Genomic DNA, 20,931 nt, shown 5'->3' on the forward strand with positions numbered 1-20,931 from the left:
AGCCCTCTTTATGACCCTACCTACCTGTGATGCCACTTTTAGAGATTTTGTATCTATATTCCCAGATCCCTCTGTTCTACTGCACTCCTCAGTGCCCTACCATTTACTTTGTATGTTTTACCTTGGTTTGTCCTTCCAAAGTGCAATACTGCACACTTGTCTGTATTAAACTCCATTTGCCATTTTTCAGCCCATTTTTCTAGTTGGTCCAAATCCCTCTGCAAGCTTTGAAAACTTTCCTCACTGTCCACGACACCTCCAATCTTTGTATCATCAGCGAATTTGCTGATCCAATTTACCACATTATTGTCCAGATCATTGATATAGATGACAAATAACAATTGACCCAGCACCGATCCTTGTGGCACACCACTAGTCAGAGGCCTCCACTCAGAGAAGCAATCCTCCACTACCACTCTCTGGCTTCTTGCACTGACCCAATGTCTAATCCAATTTACTGCCTCACCATGTACACCTAGCAACTGAATCTTCCTAACTAACCTCCCATGTGGGACCTTGTCAAAGGCCTTACTGAAGTCCATGTAGACAACATCTACTGCCTTCCCTTCATCTACTTTCCTTGTAACCTCCTCAAAAAACTTTTAATAGATTTGTTAACCATGACCTACCATGCACAAAGCCATGTTGACTCTCCCTAATAAGTCCCTGTCTCTCCAAATACTTGTAGTTCCTGTCTGTTAGTACTCCTTCCAATAATTTACCTACTACCAACTTCAAATTTACCAGCCTAATATTTCCCGGATTACTTTAAGAACCTTTTTTAAACAACGGAACAACATGAGCGATCCTCCAATCCACCGGCACCTCACCCGTGGATACCGACATTTTAAATATATCTGCCAGGGCCTCTGCAATTTCAAAACTAGTCTCCTTCAAAGTTCAAGGGAATACCCTGTCAGGTCCTGGGGATTTATCTACTCTGATTTGCCTCAAGATAGCAAGCATCTCCTCCTCTTCAATCTGTATAGGTTCATTGACCTCACTACTTGTTTGCCTTATTTCCATTGACTCCATGCCAGTTTCCTTAGTAAATACAGATGCAAAAAAAAACATTTAAGATCTCCCCCATTTCTTTTGGTTCCATACATAGCTGACCACTCTGATTTTCAAGAGGACCAATTTTATCCCTTACTATCCTTTTGCTCTTAATATACCTGTAGAGGCTGTTTGGATTATCCTTCATTTATTTTTGTCTGCCTGATATGCACTTTGTACGTGTTCTACTTAGTTACATTTTCTGCAAGTTTCGTACTTAAATCTGCATTTGTTTGGTGTATGTGAGCCTTTCCATAATAGTAATGCAATTTGTTTGGCCAGGCCATTTTTTGTTGAGACAACATCTCACTCTCACTTTCATTTCTGACTGCAACTCAATTGCATCTGTCTGCACTTTCCATTGAAACAGTGATTTCCATTGCTTGTTTGAATGTAAGCTGTGCTTCAGGTAGGAGTAATTTTTGAATGCTTTCTTTTAAGATTCCACAAACTAAACAATCTGTCATTGAATGTTCAGACAATTTCTTCAATTCAGCCACATACACTGAAATGGACTCCCCATTCTTTTGATTCCACTGATGAAACTTCAAGCATTCTGCAGTCAACAATCACTTTGGTTCTAAGTTTTCTTTCATCACTTTTAGAATAGCAGCAAAGCTCATTTCTGCATGTTTGGAGCAGTCAAAATTCGAAGCAAACTTTATGCCTTTAAACCCCACTTAGTAAAAGTGGCACTTGGTTTTCATTGACTATTCATTTGCTTCAAAATACTGTTCCAATAGCACAGTATACCTAAGCCAATTACCCGTTGAGTTATCAAACTCATTGATCTTTCCGATGTAGCCACCATTTTTTTTTAATGATTATTATCACTCAGTACTCACTGTTTATGAATCCTACATTCTTCCGTTTACTGCCCTTTTTTTAAGAAAAGCTTGATCGTGTCCTCCTTTCCATAGATGGACTCTCCACGTGCTGGGCTGTTTCTTTTAAATATGACTGTTCCTTGCACAGATTTTTCAGTTCAAATGTCTTGCTGCAACAGCTCAGTAACTGTATTGGGTTGTTTTAAAAATACCTCGTTGCCACTGCAATGTTTTGTAACTTCAAAACATTAAATGAATTCAAGGAAAATATGGGAGTCTGGGAATGCAGGTCTGGCTTTGCCTGTACTTTAAGCGAGGTGTGCACGTACCATATGGTAGAGTAATGACATATGCAATTAATGTATTTATACATACAGCCCATAATGAATTATTAAATGAACAAGAATGCTTAATCAACCCATTTATATACAAGATTACTAAAATATTATTGAAATATTAAATACACAACACTATCCCAGGCCCTTTGCTTACCTACCTGGCCTTTTGATACAACACGTATGCTTGGATGCTAAGCTCCCAACTATGATCTTCTTAGATCATGAATAAGAGATGCCCACAATATCATATCTGCTAATCTCTAACAATGCCACAAATGCTTCTACCTTATGGCGTATACTGTGTGCATTCAAATATAACACTTCCAGTGCTGAATTCATCACCCTTTTTGATTTTTGGCCTCTGTTACACTTTAACATCCTCCTGACTGTAATTTTGCCCTTTCACCTCCCTGTCCTTCCTCATAGCATCACTACATATTGCATCTGGTTGTACATCAATTGCCCATCCTCAATCCTATCACTCCCATTCCCATCTCCCTGCCAAATTAGTTTAAAACCTTCCCAACAGCTTTAGCAAACCTGCCTGCAAGGATATTGGACCCCTTGGGTTCAGGTGTAACCCATTCATTTTTGCACAGGTCATACCTTTCCAACAAGACCCAATCTGAGACATTCCCGACCCTGGCACCTGCGAAGCAACATACCATCCGGGTGTCTATTTCACGTCCAAAGGTTCTGCTTTCTGCTCTAGTTATGGAATTCCCTATTGCTACTGCACCACTCTTCTCCCCACTTCCTTTCTTAACCATAGAGCCAGACTCAGTGCCAGAAAACTGGTTGCTGTGGCTTCCCCTTAGTAGGTCATTCCCTGCAACAGTATCTAAAGTGGTATACATTATTGAAGGGAATGGCCACAAGGGTACTCTGCACTGGCTGCCTACTCGCTTTCCCACTCCTGACAGTCACCCAGAGACTGGCCTTCTACAACCTAGGGGTATCTAGCTCCCTGTAGCTCCTGTCTATTATCTCCTCATTCTCCTGTATGAGCCCAAGGTCATCAAGCTACAGCTCCAGTTCCTATGGTCTCTAAGGAGTTGCAGCTCGATGCATTTTATGCAGATGTAGACATCAGGGAGACTAGAGATCTCCTAAATTTCCCACATCTCACACAAGGATCATACCACGACCTCCAGATTCATTCTCAGTGTAGTAGCTATGTACTAAAAGAAAAAAAACTTACTAGAAACTTTTTAACTTATTTTCTTAGAACCTCTGTATGTGTTTGTCCAAGTCTGTTCTTGCCCAAGCCTGTTGAGCCAAGGCCAGACCACTCTAACACTACCTCACTCACACCATGGCTGCTCCAATAATCCCACGCCTGCATTAATTCCATATTCCTTCATACCTCGCTCATTCAGCTACCTGTCCAGACAGCTCTTCAGTGTTTTTACTAGTCCTACCCTCACTACCACGTCTGCCAGTTCATTCCGAATGTGAAAAATTGGCCCATCTGCTCTTTTTTTAAACACTCCTGTCTCATCTTAAACTTATGCTCTCTAGACACCTTACCATGGGAAACAAACAATGGTTATATGCCTCTTTTAATTTGGTGTATCTCTATCATATCACCTCTCAGCCACCTTTGCTCCAGGAAAACAAACCCAGCCTATCCAATTTCTCTTTACAATTCAAGCCCTCCAGTGCAGGCAACATTCATGTGAATCTTCTCTAATTTATTCAGATCTTTCCTGTTGTGTGGCAAGTAGATCTGTATGTAATATTCCTAGTGCAGCCTAACCAAAGCCATAGAATCATAGAGATATACTAGACATAATTAGAAGCCTCTGCCCTCTGATTGTGCCAACCATTAAACACCCATTTGTACTACTCCCACATTAATACATATTTTTATTCTTCCCACATTCTCAATAATTCATCCAGAATCAGAATAAAGTTCTAATGTGTTGTGTAATGTGTTGTTTTGCAGCAGCAATACATTGTAATCATAATAATAAAGCTGTAAATTACAATAAGAAATAAAGATAAAAGCCATAAAATAAATAGTGCAAAAAGGGAGGGAAAAGTACTGAGGTAGTGTTCATGGATTCATTGTCTATTCAGAAATCTGATGGCAGAGGGGAAGAAGTTGTTCCTGAAATGTTGAGTGAGTGTCTTCAGGCACCTCCTGCTTATGAACATAAGAACATAAACAGGAGCAGGAGTAGGCCATCTAGCCCATTGAGCCTGGTCCGTCGTTCAATAAGATCGTGGCTAAACTGACCATGGACTGATCTCCATCTACCTACCTTTTCCCCATAACACTTAATTCCCCTACTATCCAACCTTGTCTTAAATATACTTACTGAGGTAGCCTGTACTGCTTCATTGGGCAGAGAATTCCACAGATCCACCAGTCTTTGGGGAAAAGCAGTTCCTCTTCATCGCTATCCTAAATTTACTCCCCTGAATCTTGAGGCTATGTCCCCTAGTTCTAGTCTCACTTACCAGTGGACTGCCTCTATCTTGTCTATCCCCTTCATAATTTTATATATTTCTATATGATCTCCTCATACTTCTGAATTCCAGGGAGAATTGCATCATGGTAACACTGAGAAGATGGGTGATAGGGTCCATAATAATGGACTGTCATTTTGAGGCATTGCCTTTTGAAGGTATCCTGGATGCAGGGGAGGCTATTGACATGATGCAGCTTGATATGTTTACAACTTTCTGCAACTACTTCTGACTCTGTTCAGTGGCTCCTCCATAACCAGTTAGAATGCTCTCCATAGAACATCTGTAAAAAATTGCAAGGGTCTTTGGTGATATACCAATCCCCTTCAAACTCCTAATGAAATATAGCTGCTGTTGTACCTCCTTTGTAATTGCATCAATATGGTGGAGATCTCAAGAGATGTTGACATTCAGGAACTTGAAACTGTTTACCCTTTCCACTTCTGATCCCTTGATGAGGACTGGTGTGTGTTCCCTGAACTTGTCCTTCCTGAAGTCCACTATCAATCCCTGGTCTTACTGCCATTGAGTGCAAGGTTGTTGCTGCAATACTACTCAACCAGCTGATCTATCTTACTCCATGCGCCTCCTCGGCACCATGTGAAATTCTGCCAACAATAGTTGTGTCATCAGCAAAGTTATAGATGATACTTGAGCTGTGTTAGCCACACATCATGGGTGTACAAAGAATGGAGGTGTGGGCAAAGCAAGCATCCTTGAGGTGTGCCAGTGTTGATGTCAGCGAAGAGGAGATGTTATTTCCGATTCACACAGACTGTGGTTTCCTGTTGAGGAAGTCAACGATCCAGTTACAGAGCAAGTTTCAGAGGGCCATGTTTTGGAACTTGTTGATTAGAAGTGAGGGTATGATTGTGTTGAAAGCTGAGCTGTAATCAATAAAGAGCAGCCTGATGTAAGTATTAATATTACTATTATCTAGTGAATCCAAGGTCATGTGGAGAGCCAGTGAGATTTCATCCACTGTAGATCTATTATGGCGATAGTCAAATTGCAGTGGCCCACATTATTGCTTAGGCAGTAGTTGTTTCTAGCCATGACCAACCTCTTAAAGCACTTCATCACAGTAGATGTGAGTCCCACTGGGCAATAGTCATTGAGGCAGCTTGTCCTGCTCTTATTGGGCACTGATACAATTGTTGACCTTTTGAAGCAGGTGGGAACCTCTGACTGCAGCAATGAGAGATTGAAGATATCCTTGAAAACTCCTGCCAGTTGGTTTGCACAGGTGTTCAGAGTTCTACCAGGTACACCATCAAGGTCTAACACCTTGTGAGGGTTTACCCACTTGAAAGATGTTCTGACATCAGTTTCTCAAGACTGAGATCACAGCTGCAGGGATGCGCATAGATGTAGTTCTATTATTCCCTTCAAAGCGTGCATAAGTGCTGAGCTCATCTGGGGTGAGGCATCACAGATATTCATGATATTAGGTTTCACTTTGTATAAAGTAATGGCCTGCAAACCCTGCCAGAGCTGATGTGCATATGAATCCGTCTCTAACCTCAATCAGAGTTATTTTCTTGCAATTAAAATAGCCTTCCAGATGCCATACTTGGACTTCTTATATAGATCTGGATCACCAGTTTTGAATACCACTGCTCCAGCCCCAAGCAGACTATGAATTTTTTGGTTCATCCATGGCTTTTGGGTTTGGTATGTCCAGTATGTTCTCAAAGGCACACACTCATCTACACAGGCTTTGATGAAGTTAGTGACACTTCTGGTGTATTCATTCAGATCCAAAATAGAAATCCCTGAATATTGTCCCGTCCACTGACTCAAGCATCCTGTAAGCACTCCTCTGCATCCCTTGATCAAGCCTTCTTGGTCCTCATCACTAGTGCTGTGGCCTATATGCTGGGAGTGGAAGTACAGCTACTGATTGGATTTTTCAAAGTGTAGGCATAGGATGAGCATAGGTGAGCATTCTTGATGGAGGTATAACTGTGGTCAAATGTGTTGGTTCCTCTGGTTCCACAAGTGATATGTTGGTGATGGTTGTTCAGAGACTTCTTCAAGCTGGCCTGGTTGAAATATCCTGTAATGATAAGGAAGACATCAGAGTGCGCGGTTTCATGCTTGATGGTTACATTTCAACTTCAATGCCTGCCTGACATTGGACTGAGGTGAATGCACATCATTCCAACAGGATAATTGTGGAAACTTCCCCAGCAGATAAAATAAGTGATATTTGACCACTAAATGTTCCTGGTTGGGTGAACAGAACTGAGACAGAACCATCATGTTTGTGTACACAACAAATTAACTATAAAGCATACTCCACCTCCTCTGCCTTTAAGAAACTGAGCTGTTCTGTCTTTGTAGATAATGGTGAAGGCATTGAGCTGCTGCACTGCTAAATTTTTAAAAAAGTGCCCGGATTTTCCTCTCACCTACACACAAGGGGCAACTTACATTGGCCAATTAATGTCCAACCTGCATGTCTTTAGGTTCTGAGAAGAAACCAGACGAAACCCCTGTGCTCAGCGGAGAATGTGCAAACTCCACACAGGTACAATCTAAAGTCAGGGTTAAGCTCAGGTTTTCTGACTGAGGTAGTGATTCTACTCATTGTGTCGCTTGCACTACATAAAAGTAGCTTACCCTTCTTGAAGCCAGTCCATGAGTTTTTAATTATTGATTTAATAGCAGTCTCCAACTAAGCCAGCATTTATTAGTTATCCCTATTTGATTGTAAAAAGCCATATTCAAGAGGCTTGAGCAGATACTAGTTGTTCTGCAACTGAGTCAGATACTGAAGCAAGAGAACATACTCCCAGTCATTTCAAAGTAAATTCATTATCAAAATACTTATATAGTATGTTGCCAAATACTCCCTTGAGATTCCTTTACAGGAGAAAAACGAATACAGAAGAAAACTATACATACACCAACTAAGATTGCAAAACAATCGATGTGCAAAAGAAAACAAATTGTAAATAAAAAATTACTGAGAACTTGAGTTGTAAGGAGTCATTGAAAATGAGACAATAGGTCATTCAGAGTTATTCACACTAGTTCATGTGCCTGGTAGCTGTAGAGTAATAACTATTCCTGAACCTGGTGGTGTGGATCCTAAAGCTTCTGAACCCCCTATCTGATGGTAATGGCAAGAAGAGGGCATTGCCTGAATGATAGAGGTCTTTGATGATGGATGCAGTTTTCTTGTGGCAATGCTCCATGTAAATATATTCAATGGTGGGGAGGGATTTGCCTGTGATGGACCAAGCATCTAAACCTTTAGATGTTGCAATGAAAATCCTGGTGGAAGACATACCTCATTGCTACAGTGGGCAAAAAGACTTCCACATTGGGAAGATCAGAAGTCAGGCTTCGAGGTCCTTGATGCAGGGTTTTAAATAATTTCATGTATTGTCAGTCTTTTCATACGCAGTTTCAAGTATCGTATTCCACCACCAGACCCAATTATTGCTCAATTTGATAGGCTTTATCGTCATCACTTAATTTCTGACAGTTTTTAACCAGATGAGGTGTGATCAACACAAAAAAAAAATTAAAATTGAAATGACAGTGACAACTACTTTGTGCTGCTAAGCTTTTGTTCAACTGTTAAGGGGAAATTGTTTGCTGACTAAATTGTTCAAAAAGTAAAATGGTCTAATTACTTTTCATGACTTACTAAACAACAACAATATTCATGTCCCAAGTTGTCTATGAATTTGTCATGGAAACTTGTATTCATCAAGAAATAAATGAAACATATCTATACGCCTAGCTGAGTATGTCAGTGTACAGCAGATTCTGTGTGGCATTTGCAGGAACAGTGGTTGTCTCCATTGGTGGTACTCTTGTTATGTTGGTTTCAAGTTTTGTTAAACAAATTGGTAAACTATACTTATTTGATTTTATCTTCTTTCTACTGTATTGGCCAGTTTTAAAACATTTCTCAGCAGTAAGCTACTCAAAGAAATGAGTATTTTTCCACTGAAACAGTGAAGTTTGTAAAGAACTAATACAGGTTTTCAAATTCGCACAGTGTCATACAACAATGAGAACAGAAAATTGTTTCCACAGCTAGCATATTGTCCATATTGTAGGACACTGATTTTCCTATTTAATCAGCCTTACTATTTACAAATCTGTTTGAAAATTGCATCAGAGGCATTCAGGAGGACTATATCATAGCCAACATGTCCCATTTTAAACTACTATCCTTGAAGTATTCAGTTACAAAATATCTGATTAAACCTTGTAAACCTTCCCTACGTGTTATTTCCATTGTGTCTTGTGGTTACTCAAAACAATAATCAACAGAATTTATTTCATGATTTTACTAAGTGTGGGTTGAAACAGCTGTGGTCAATGTTATTTAAAGCATGTATGTAAAATAAATTGACAAATTTTGGAGAATTTGACATCACTGTGGGTTTCACAATTATATTGTTAAAAACCTGGATTCTCTTAATTTACTCTAGAAACCTATATCATGATGTACTTGGCACATCATAGCATTAGTGTTCCAGTTAAGGAGAAAAAGATGAAAAGCTATTTCCATTGTTGATTAAATTCCTTTTCAAGGTTAAAGCATCCAAATTAATATATTATTAAATAGTTAAGGAAATGTGTGAGGCACATCAAGGCCTTTTCTGGGAATAATTTTACATTGAATTACAGAAGAAATACAGCACAAAAGGACAATTCAGTTAGCATTTATACTTCACATGAGTCCATGCCAGCAATTATACTCCTTGCTACTGTCCTTTTTTCTCATCTTAATTTGTCATCAGAAATCTCTCTTCCCTTCCATACACTTGACTAGTTTTCCTTGAAATACATTTATACTAGTCACCAGGTCATCAGACTGATTAATTCACACTGATACAATTGTAATTCTAAGCTATATTGACTATCCTGTTGCACATACTATTTTTTACAAATTACTATAAATTTTTACTCCATGTATGTGAAGGATATAAGAAATAAAGTCAATTCACAACCATCATTCCATGTGATAATGGGATCCAGATTTTCATAACTCTGGGACAAGAAGATTTATCTGAATTCCTTATTAGATTTCTTTATGGTGTGTTTATATCTTTTATAAATGGATTTCAGTTATGCTCTTCCCCACAACTGAGGAAAAAAATTTCTTTATATCTACTGCAAAAGATTTTTTAAAATCATTTTTGAAGACAGCTATTTGGACATTGCACTCCCAGCGCTGATATTATATTGAATAATACCATTTACTTTGATAATCATGACTGATGAAATTATTTCTTAAATGATGTACATTCACTATATCAAGTAGCTGGGTGACTGAGCTTCTCAAAATTGGCTGTTAAATGTCAATCTAAGGAATCACATTAATTTTTCATGGTTCTGCCTTATGTTATCATAGTAACTTTTCATAAGTTCTCTGTAAATCATTACTACACTACCCTTGCAGAATTTTGTATTGCATATAGAGCCCTTCAGGAGAGGCACAGAGAAGATGAGGAAAAGGAACGAAGATTTAGTGAAAAGGTGCTTCAAGAACGAAAACTGAAGCAACAAGATGCAACTGAGAGATTTCAGCGAGCCCATCTGCTGTCATCACAGCGCCGGCAAAATATAACTGGTTAGAAATAAATGTATTTAATATGATTTGTTAGTTGTTGTACAGCAATAGACTCTTATTTATCCATATAATATTTTAAATTCATAAATAGTTTTAATTTACCAGCATAAATTCTAACTGTTCATAAGATTACTAGTGTTTATGCAGCAATCATGGTTTTGGGTATATAGATTCACAGACAACATGTTTACACAATTCACACTGTGGTTCCAAATGGCATTCCTTTTCAGGACCTGTTATGTCCTGAAATGATGAAGGCACACCAGACTACACAGCAGGAATCATTGTATACATTGTACAACAGGTAAACTTAGTTCAACATTCAGCAACATCTCTGTGTAACAAGATGGGGATTGTATGGAAATACAATTAAGAGGAAAACGAGAAAGGCTTTCAAAACCTGCAGCAGAATCTGGACCAGATGGGAAAATGGACTGAAAAGTGGCAGATGGTATTTAATTCAGACAAGTATGAGGTGTTGGGCTTTGGGAGGGTAGATCAGGGTAGGACTCAAACAGCGAATGGTAGGGCACTGAGGAGTGTGGTAGAACAAAGAGATTTTAAATCAATTGAAAGTGGTGTTACAAGTAGACGGGCATAAAGAGAGCTTTTGGCATTTCGGCTTTCATAAAAGGAATATTTTATTTCAGAGTATTGAGTACGAGAGTTGGGATGTTATGTTAAAGTTGTATAAAAAGTTGATGAGGCCAAATTTGGAGTATTGTGTGCAGTTGTGGTTCCTACCCACGGGAAAAATAAAATTGAAAGAATACAGCAGCAATTTACAAGGATGTTTCTGTGACCAGAGAAACTGAGTTTTAGGGAAAGGTTGAATAGGTTTGGAATTTATTTTCTGGAACATAGGAGAATGAGGAGAGACTTGCTTGACATATTAAAAAATAGTTAGGGGTATAGATAGGATAAATCCAAGCAGGCATTTTCCATTGAGTTTGGTGAGACTAGAACTGGAGGTCATGGGTTAAGCATGAAAGGTAAAATATTTAAGAGGAACCTGAAGAGGAACTTCTTCACTCAGAGGGTGGTATGCAGGTAGAACAAGCGGCCAGCAGAAGTGGTGGATGCAGGTTTGACTGCAACATTTAAGAGAGGTTCAGATAGGTACATGGATTGGAGGGATACAGAGGGTTATAGTTCTGGTGTGGGTCAATGGGACAAGGAAGAATAACAGTTCAGCATGGACTAGGTGGCCAAAGGGCCCATTTCTGTGCTGTAGTGTTCTAAGATGGAATGGGATGTAGGAGACTAAAGCGAGAAAGAGCCTTTGGAGAGAAGGATAAGGCTGATTCAGAGAGAGAAAGAGAGTGATATTCTAAGAGAGTATCGTTCTAAGAATGATATTCTGGGATTAAGGAACTAAGCACTAGTTACTATTAATTAGAGTGGTTGGTAGCTTGGATGTGGATGAATAGCAGAAACTTATTGGAGAAAATGTATGTGGAAGTAAGAGCATGGATTCAAATTATATTGAAAGAGAAGAAGGATTTGCTCCATTATTCATTCTTCTTCCCTATTTTCATCATCAAATTTAAGTTACTATCTTTCTGCATAGCAATGGTGGTATTGAACCTCTCTTACCATTTACATATAGTCAAATGCCCTAGAATAACTTGAAATCAGCAATTATGGTTAAATTCCTCAATTTCTATTTCTACTCAATACTCTTTTTATTATTTATTTATTTAACTGTGAGATTAATTTCCTCAATGCTAGTCTTTGTCAGTCCGAGAGTGCCTATTTTAAATACCCCTAATGGCCTAATTCTGCTCCTATGTCTTATGGCCTTATGGAAACATCTTGTAATAGAAGTTATTTTCTAGACAAGCATGGTTCTAAAGAATCTACAAGAACAGACACACACCTGGAAGGGGGCGGGGATGTTTATGTGCATAGATCTCTGGTGTTGGCTGTACATTTTGAGAGAGTAAAAAGACATTTTACTGAAACTTTATGAAGTTCTGGTTAGGCCACAACTATTGCATCATTAGGAAAGGTGAGAGGGTTCAGCAGAGTTCTAGGAATGAGAGATTTTAACTTACAAGTTGAAAAATCTGGAATTATTCTCATTGGAGCAAAAGAAGTCGAAAAAATTGATAGCGATTTTGAAAAGGTAGACAGAGAAAATCTACTCCTACTGGTTGACGGTACAATGACAAGGAGATGCATATTTAAGATGCAATGCAGAAGGATACAAGGAAGAGATTTGATTTCTTTCACAGAAGGTGGAATGGTCTGTAATTTGCTACTTAGTGGAAATGGAGAATAATCAAGGTGTTAAAAGGCAATAGGATAATTATTTGAGGGTGATAAATTGGTAGAGTTATGGAGATAGAGTGGGATTGACAATTGCTCTACAGAGAGTTGGCATGTATTCATGGGCTTAATGGCCACTTGTGCTTTTATGACTTGCAACAATCTAGCAATGGTTTTAGTCTAGTGCCCTTGCTGATGCTGTTGAATGAGCTGCAATCACATGTCGTAAACCAGATTGAGAACAATAATTACAATCAATTTGAGACCCATCCTCCAATCTCAGCCCTTCCAATTATCAATGTGTCCAGAGTCTAAGCTTTATGCTGTCTTCACGCCTTCTTAAAAGTTTCTTTCCTCAGGCAATTAATCTGATCAACCAACCCCCATCTTCTGTCTATTACCTCAGTCACCGTACTGCATTATAAACACATTAGATTATTTTTATAATGCTGTTTACATTGTAAATACAAGCTAGTATTTATTTATATTTTATTCCATATCTATACTTTAACCTCGAACTTCATTTTTAAAGACTTTTTTATTCTCTATAGTTTTTGAATATTGTTGATTTTGTCACACCAACACACAATAGCAAATTCCTAATACAGCTGACCTTGTTTGATCCTAGTACAGCCCTCTTCTGTGAACAGACTGGATTTGCACCTGTTTCATGATATTTTGTCAATTGATTCATGGAGAGGAATAAACAGTCCTGAAAGATTGACAGTTCATTCCTCTCCATAAATGCTGCCTGACCTGCCGAGTTCCTCCAGGATTTCATATGCGTTACTCTGTTCAACTATATAATAGCTGATATGTTATTTACACTCAGTGGTCACTTCATTAGATACACCTGTACACCTTGTTAGTGCAAGTGTCTAATCAGCTAATCTCATGACAGAAGCTCAGTGCATGAAAACATGCAGAGATGGTCAACAGGTTCAATTTTTGTTCAGACCAAACATCAGAATGGGAAAGAAATGTTATCTAAGTGACTTTGCCCATGGAATGATTGATGGTGTCAAATGGGGTGGCTTGAGTATCTCAGACACTGCTGATCTTCTAGGATTTTCATGCACAACAGTCTGCAGAGTTTACAGAGAATGAAGCAAAAAACAAAAAAAAAATCCTGAGGGTGGCAGTTATGCCTTGATAATGAGAAGTGTCAGAGGGAAATAGTCAGACTGGTTCAAGCTGCTAGTAATGCAAATAACCTCTCTTTACAACAGTGGTATGCAGAAGAGCATCTCTAAATGCACAATATGTAGAACTTTGAAGTGGATGGGGTATAGCAGCAGAAGACCACAAACATGCACTCAGTAGCAATTTCATTAGGTTCAAGAGGTACCTTATAAAGTAGCCACTGAGTGTATATCTTCATCATATACGTCAACGTTTTTCCTATTGATTTCCTATTCATTAGGTAATGAGTCACTGTATAAAAACATAAACTAGAGTAGGTTAAGCTCTTCTCTATTCAGTAAAGTCATGGCTAATTCCCAATTATGGCCTCAGCAATGCTTTCTGGAGTATCCCCCAATTACCTTTATTACATTGCAATTTAAAAGTATGTTAATTCTTGCCTTGAATAAAAGATGGCTGTCATTGGGAGCTGAATATGCAAAGATATATAGTATATCAGAAAGATGGGTTAGTAGGCCTATGGGGTGGTGTGGCTCTGTGTATCAGAAATAATATTAAATCATTAGAAAGGGATGACATGAGATTGGAAGGTGTAGAATCTCTATGGGTTCAGTTAAGAAATGGCAAGGGTAAAAGGACCCTAATGGCAGTTGTATACAGGGCTCTAAACAGCAGCCGGGATGTGGATTACAAATTACAGCAGAAGATAGAAAAGGCGAGTCAGAAAGGCAAAGTCTTGATAAGTGGATTGTGAAAACCAGGTCAGTACTGGACCTCGAGAGAGAATTTGTAGAATGTCTAAGGGATGGCTTGCTTTTAGAACAGCTTGTTGTTGAGGCCATTAGGGAATTTGGCTCTGCTGGATTGGGAGTTGTGCATTGATCCAGAGGGGGTAAGAGGGCTTGAGGTTAAGGAACCCTTAGGGAACAGTGATCACAATATGATCGAGTTCACACTGTGTTGGTATTTCAGTGGAATAAAGGAAATTACAATGGCATAAGAGAGGAACTGGGCAAAGTTGAATGGAAAGGGACATTTGCAGGAAAGACAGCAGAGCAGCAATGGCTGGAGTTTCTGGGGGAAGTACAAGACAGATATACCAAATAAGAAGGAATTTTCAAAGGGAAGAAGGACACTGCAGTGGCTGACATGTCAGAGCCAAAGTAAAAGCAAAGGAGAGGGCATACAAGAAAGCCAGAGCTAGTGGGAAGATAGAGGATTGGAGATCTTTTAAAAACTTGCAGAAGGAAATTAAGAATGTCATTTGGAAGGAAAAATATGAATTATGAGAGGAAGCTGGCGACCAATATCAAAAAAGATACTAATTTTTTTTTAAGTATATAAAGGGAAACTGTAGACAATAGACAATTGGTGCGGGAGTAGGCCATTTGGTCCTTCGAGCCAGCACCGCCATTCAATGTGATCATGGTTGATCATCCACAATCAGTACCCCATAACTGCCTTCTCCCCATATCCCTTGACTCCGCTATCTTTAAGAGCTCTATTTAACTCTTTCTTGAAAGCATCCAGAGAAATGGCCTCCACTGCCTTCTGAAGCAAAGCATTTCATAGATCCACAACTCTTTGGGTGAAAAAGTTTTTCCTCAACTCTGTTCTAAATGGCCTACCCCTTATTCTTAAACTGTGGCCTCTAGTTCTGGACTCACCCAACATCGGGAACATATTTCCTGCCTCTAGCGTGTCCAGTCCCTTAATAATCTTATATGTTTCAATCAGATCCCCTCTGATCCTTCTAAACTGCAGTGTATACAAGCCCAGTCGCTCCAATCTTTCAACATATGACAGTTCTGCCATCCCGAGAATCAACCTCGTGAACCTACGCTGCACTCCCTCAATAGCAAGAATGTCCTTCCTCAAATTTGGAGACCAAAGCTGAATGCCCTGTACAACTGCAGAAGGACCTCTTTGCTCCTAAACTCAACTCCCCTTATTATAAAGGCCAACATGCCATTAGCTTTCTTTACTGCCTGCTGTACCTGCATGCTTACTTTCAGTGACTGATGAACAAGGACACCTAGATCTCATTGTACTTCCCCTTTTCCTAACTTGACATCATTCTGATAGTAATCTGCCTTCCTATTCTTGCCACCAAAGTGGATAACCTCACACTTATCCACATTAAACTGCATCTGCCATGCATCTGCCCACTCACCCAACCTGTCCAAGTCACCCTGCATTCTCCTAACATCCTCCTCTTATTTCACACTGCCACCCAGCTTTGTGTCATCTGCAAATTTGCTAATGTTACTTTAATCCCTTCATTTAAATCATTAATGTATATTGTAAATAGCTGCGGTCCCAGCAACGAGCCTTGCAGTATCCCACTGCCTGACGTTCTGAAAAGGACCCGTTAATCCCTACTCTTTGTTTCCTGTCTGCCAACCAATTTTCTATCCATGTTAGTACCCTACCCCCAATACCACCTGTTCTAATTTTGCCCTCTAATCTCCTATGTGGGACCTTATCAAAGGCTTTCTGAAAGTCCAGGTACACAGGATCTCCCTTGTCCATTTTCATAGTTACATCCTCAAAAAATTCCAGAGGATTAGTCAAGCATGATTTCCCCTTCGTACATCCATGCTGACTCAGACCGATCCTGTTACAGCTATCCAAATGTGCAGTTATTTCATCTTTTGTAATTGACTCCAGCATCTTCCCCACCACTGATGTCAGGCTAAACACAAAGTACACTGCAGATGCTGTGGTCAAATCAACACGTACAAACGTGTTTATATTCTTGGCTAGCTTACCTTCGTACCTCATCTTTTCTCCCCGTATTGCCTTTTTAGTAATCTTCTGTTGCTCTTTATAAGTTTCCGAATCCCCTGGCTTCCTGCTCATCTTTGCTATGTTATACTTCTCTTTTATTTTTACACTGTCCTTGACTTCCCTTGTCAGCCACAGTCCCCTTAGAATCTTTCTTCCTCTTTGGAATGAACTGATCCTGCACCTTCTGAATTATTCCCAGAAATACATGCCATTGTTGTTCCACTGTCATCCCTGCTAAGGTATCCTTCCAGTCAACTTTGGCTAGCTCCTCCCTCATGGCTCCATAGTCCCCTTTGTTCAACTGTAATACTGACACTTCCGATTTTCCCTTCTCTCTCTCAAATTGTAGATTAAAACTTATCATATTATGGTCACTACCTCCTAATGGCTCTACCTCGAGTTCCCTTATCAAATCCGGTTCATTACACAATACTTGATCCAGAATTGCCTTCTCCCTGGTAGGCTCCAGTAAAAGCTTCTCTAAGAATCCATCTTGGAGGGAGTCCACAAACTCCCTTTCTTGGGGTCCAGTACCAACCTGATTTTCTCAGTCTACCTGCATGTTGAAATCCTCCATTACAACCATAGCATTACCTTTGCAACATGCTAATTTTAGCTCTTGATTCAACTTGCACTCTATATCCAGGCTACTATTTGGGGGCCTGTAGATAACTCCCATTAGGGTCTTTTTGCCCTTATAATTTCTCAATTCTACACATACTGACTCTACATCTCCTGTTTCTATATCACCCCTCGCAAGGGACTGAATTTCATTCCTCACCAGCACCCCACCCCCTCTGCCCACTTGTTTGTCCTTCCGATAGGACATATATATCCTTGAATATGCATTTCCCAGTCCTAATCCTCTTGCAGCCATGTCTCTGCTATTCCTACATCGTCATACTTGCCAATTTCCAACTGAGCCTCAAGCTCATCCACCTTATTTCTTATACTTCGTGCATTCATATATAATACTTTTAATCCATTACTCCCCTCGCTTCTCACATCGATCCCTATTGCACTTGGCCATACTCTCTGATCCCTTCCTGAGCTTTCTGCCCGGTCAATTCTGTTGTCTTTCTTAACTTTTCTTATTCTCTCTTTCCCTTTAACTCCATCCTTATATTTCCAGTTTGTCTCCTCCCCCCCACTTATTAGTTTAAACACACCCGTGTAGCAGTGGCAAACCTGCCTGCTAGAATGCTGGTCCCCTGCCTGTTAAGGTGCAACCCGTCCCTTTTGTACAATTCACCCCGACCCCAAAACAGATCCCAGTGGTCTAAGAATCTAAAACCCTGCTTGCCACACCAACTCCTCAGCCACACATTGAGATCCCATATCTCCCTGTTCCTGCCCTCACCAGCACGAGGAACTGGAAGCAAACCATTGATAACCACCCTGGAGGTCCTGCTTTTCAGCCTTCTTCCAAGTTCTCTGAAGTCATGCTGCAGAATTTCTTTCCTCTTCTTCCCGATGTCATTTGTGCCAACAATGCACTACCATTTCTGGCTGTTCACCTTCACCCTTGAGGATGTCCTGCAATCAGTCCGTGACATCCTGGATCCTAGCTCCAGGGAGGCCACACCATCCTTAAATCCCACCTGTTGCCGCAGAAACCCCTTTCTGTACCTCTTACTATGGAGTCCCCTACTACCACGGCTCTGCCAGTCGTCTGTCTCTTTGGTTTTGCTCCAGTGTCAATTTTTGACTTGCAGACCTGTCCACCTCTCAGACTGGCAGTGTCTTCTGTCCCGACAGCTTCCAAGAGGGTTTAACCTGTTTTCAAGAGGCACATTCCCCGCGGTCTCCTGTGCTTCAACCATCCATCCCTTCCTCATCGTCACCTCCGTTCTCTCCTCCAGTATCTTCGGTGTAACAATCTCACTGTAGATCCTGTCCAGAAAACTCTCATTTTCCCAGGTGAATCTGAGGTCATCCAGATGCCTCTCCAGTGCCCCAACCCAGTCCTTCAGGAGCTGAACCTGGACACACTTTTCACAGTTGTAGCAGCTGGAGGCACCATCAGTGTCCCTGACCTCCCACATCAGGCAAGCATCACACTGAATCAGTTTACCTGTCATCTCTTCACCACCTCTCACCCTCTCCAACTGTGACGTAGTCTCCTCCCTCAGCCTCCTCGCCGAAGATTCTCGAGCCAAGACTCGCACTTTTCTCACAAGGCACTTCCCTTGTCAAGGCTGCTTCCCGAGTCAAAGCCTCAAAGCACCACTCCTTTACTAGTGGCTTTCCACTGACCTGTTATAGGCCTGTTAACCTGACATCAGTGGTTGGGAAGTTGTTGGAATTGATTGTTAGGGATGATATTACAGAGTACCTGGAGGCACATGATGAAATAGGCCAAAGCCAGCATGGTTTCCTGAAAGAAAAATCCTGCCTGACAAACCTACTTTCTTTGAGGAATTCTTTGAGGAAATTACAAGCAGCGTAGACAAAGGAGATGCAGTAGACGTGGTATACTTGGATTTTTAGAAAGCCTTTGACAAGCTGCCGCACATGAGGCTGCTTAGCAAGATAAGAACCCATAGAATTACAGGGAAGTTACTAGCATCAATGTAGATTTGGCTGGTCAGCAGAAAACAGAGAGTGGGAATAAAGGGATCCTATTCTGGCTGGCTGCTGGTTACCAGTGGAGTTCCACAGGGGTTGGTGTTGGGACTGCTGCTTTTAATGATGTATATCAATGATTTGGACTACGGTATTAATGGATTTGTAGCTAAATTTGGTGATGATACAAAGATAGGTGGAGGAGTAGGTAGTGTTGAGGAAACAGAAGGCCTGCAGAAAGACTTAGATAGTTTAGGGGAATGGGCAAAGAAGTGACAAATGAAGTGCAATGTTGGAAAGTGTATGGTCATGCACTTTGGTGGAAAAAATAAACAGGCAGACTTTTATTTAGATGGGGAGAGAATTCAAAATGCAGAGATGCAAAGAGACTTGGGAATCCTTGCACAAGATACCCTAAATGTTAACCTCCAGGTTGAGTTGGTTGTGAATAAGGTGAATGCAATGTTGGCACTCATTTCTAGAGGTAGAGAATATAAGAGCAGGAATGTGATGTTGAGGCTCTATAAGGTCCTCGTGAAATCACACTTGGAGTATTGTGTGCAGTTTTGGGCTCCTTGTTTTAGAAAGGACATACTGGCATTGGAGGGGGTTCAAAGAAGATTCACGAGAATGATTCCAGGAATGAAGGGGTTATCATATGAGGAATGTCTGGCAGCTCTTGGGCAAAATTCACTGGAGTTCAGGAGAATGAGGAGGGATCTCATAAAAACATTCCAAATGTTAAAAGGCCTGAACAGATTAGATATGGCAAAGTTATTTCTCATAGTAAGGGATTCTAGGACAAGAGGGCACGACTTCTGGATTGAAGGATGTCCTTTTAGAACTGAGATGTGGAGAAATTACTTTAGTCAGAGGGTGATAAATCTGTGGAATTTGTTCCCATGAGCAGCTGTGGAGGCCAAGTCAATGGGTGTATTTATGGCAGAGATAGATAGGTTCTTGATTAGCCAGGGCATGAAAGGGTATGGAGTGAAAGCAGGGGAGTGGGGATCACTGGAAGAATTGGATCAGCCCATGATTGAATGGTGGAGCAGACTCGATGGGCCAAATGTCCTGTTTCTGCTCCTATATCTTAAGGTCTTATGGAATATATTCAATGAATGTATCTCCACAATTCTTTGGGTGGAGAATTACAACAGTTAATAAGCATCTGAGAGAAGCTGTTCCTCCTCAATCCCCCTTAAATGGGTGATTGTTCTAAAGCTATTCCCCTAATTCTAGTTAGTTGCACTAGTGTATTCATAATTACAGCATACATCCTGTCAACCTCCCTCAGAATTTTGTATGTTTCAACAAAATCACCTCAAGTTCTTCTATATTCTTAAATATATTCCCGGCCTTCTGTTCTTTCTCCATACATAAACTCCTTCATCCCAGGAATTAATCTACTGTACCTTCCCAGAGCTGTCTCCAATGCAGGAACATCTTTTTTTTTCTCCAGTCCTGCTGAAGGGTCTCGGCCCCAAACCTTGATTGTACTCTTTTCCATAGATGCTGTCTGGCCTACTGAGTTCCTCCAACATTTTGTGTGTGTTGCTTCAATTTTCAGCATCTGCAGATTTTCTCTTATTTTCAATGCGAGTATCCTTTCTTACACCAAAATTGAATGCACTTCAGTCTCACCAGCACACTTTAATGTTGCATCAAACTTTTATATTTTGTCATTGTAATGAAGGCCAGCATTCCAACAGACAACGCAATTACTTGTTCTGTTGAAGATTGTGATTTTGTGAAGATAGCAATAGCTCCATGGTTATGTGGAGAGGTAGACAAGGGATGGGGTGGTTGTGTGTAGAGTTGCTAAAGGGAAGTCAATAAATTAACTTTATAGGATAGCTTCTAG

At 40.3% G+C, this 20,931-nt stretch overlaps 1 protein-coding gene across 13 annotated transcripts in view; it reads left to right on the forward strand.

Annotated features, from left to right (window-relative positions):
• Positions 1-20,931, forward strand: part of cep126 (centrosomal protein 126) — a 102,557-nt gene that overhangs the window by 14,828 nt on the left and 66,798 nt on the right. For all 13 annotated transcript variants that reach the window (XR_009511214.1, XR_009511218.1, XR_009511219.1 and 10 more), the window contains exon 3: positions 10,147-10,298. Coding sequence is in view for 7 of the 13 variants with exons in the window: in XM_059964698.1 (XP_059820681.1) it covers positions 10,147-10,298 (152 nt within the window). In the remaining 6 variants the exon portion in view is untranslated. The remainder of the gene's footprint in view (positions 1-10,146; positions 10,299-20,931) is intronic.

The sequence above is a fragment of the Hypanus sabinus genome, chromosome 3, assembly GCF_030144855.1.
Source record: "Hypanus sabinus isolate sHypSab1 chromosome 3, sHypSab1.hap1, whole genome shotgun sequence".
NCBI lineage: Eukaryota > Metazoa > Chordata > Chondrichthyes > Myliobatiformes > Dasyatidae > Hypanus > Hypanus sabinus.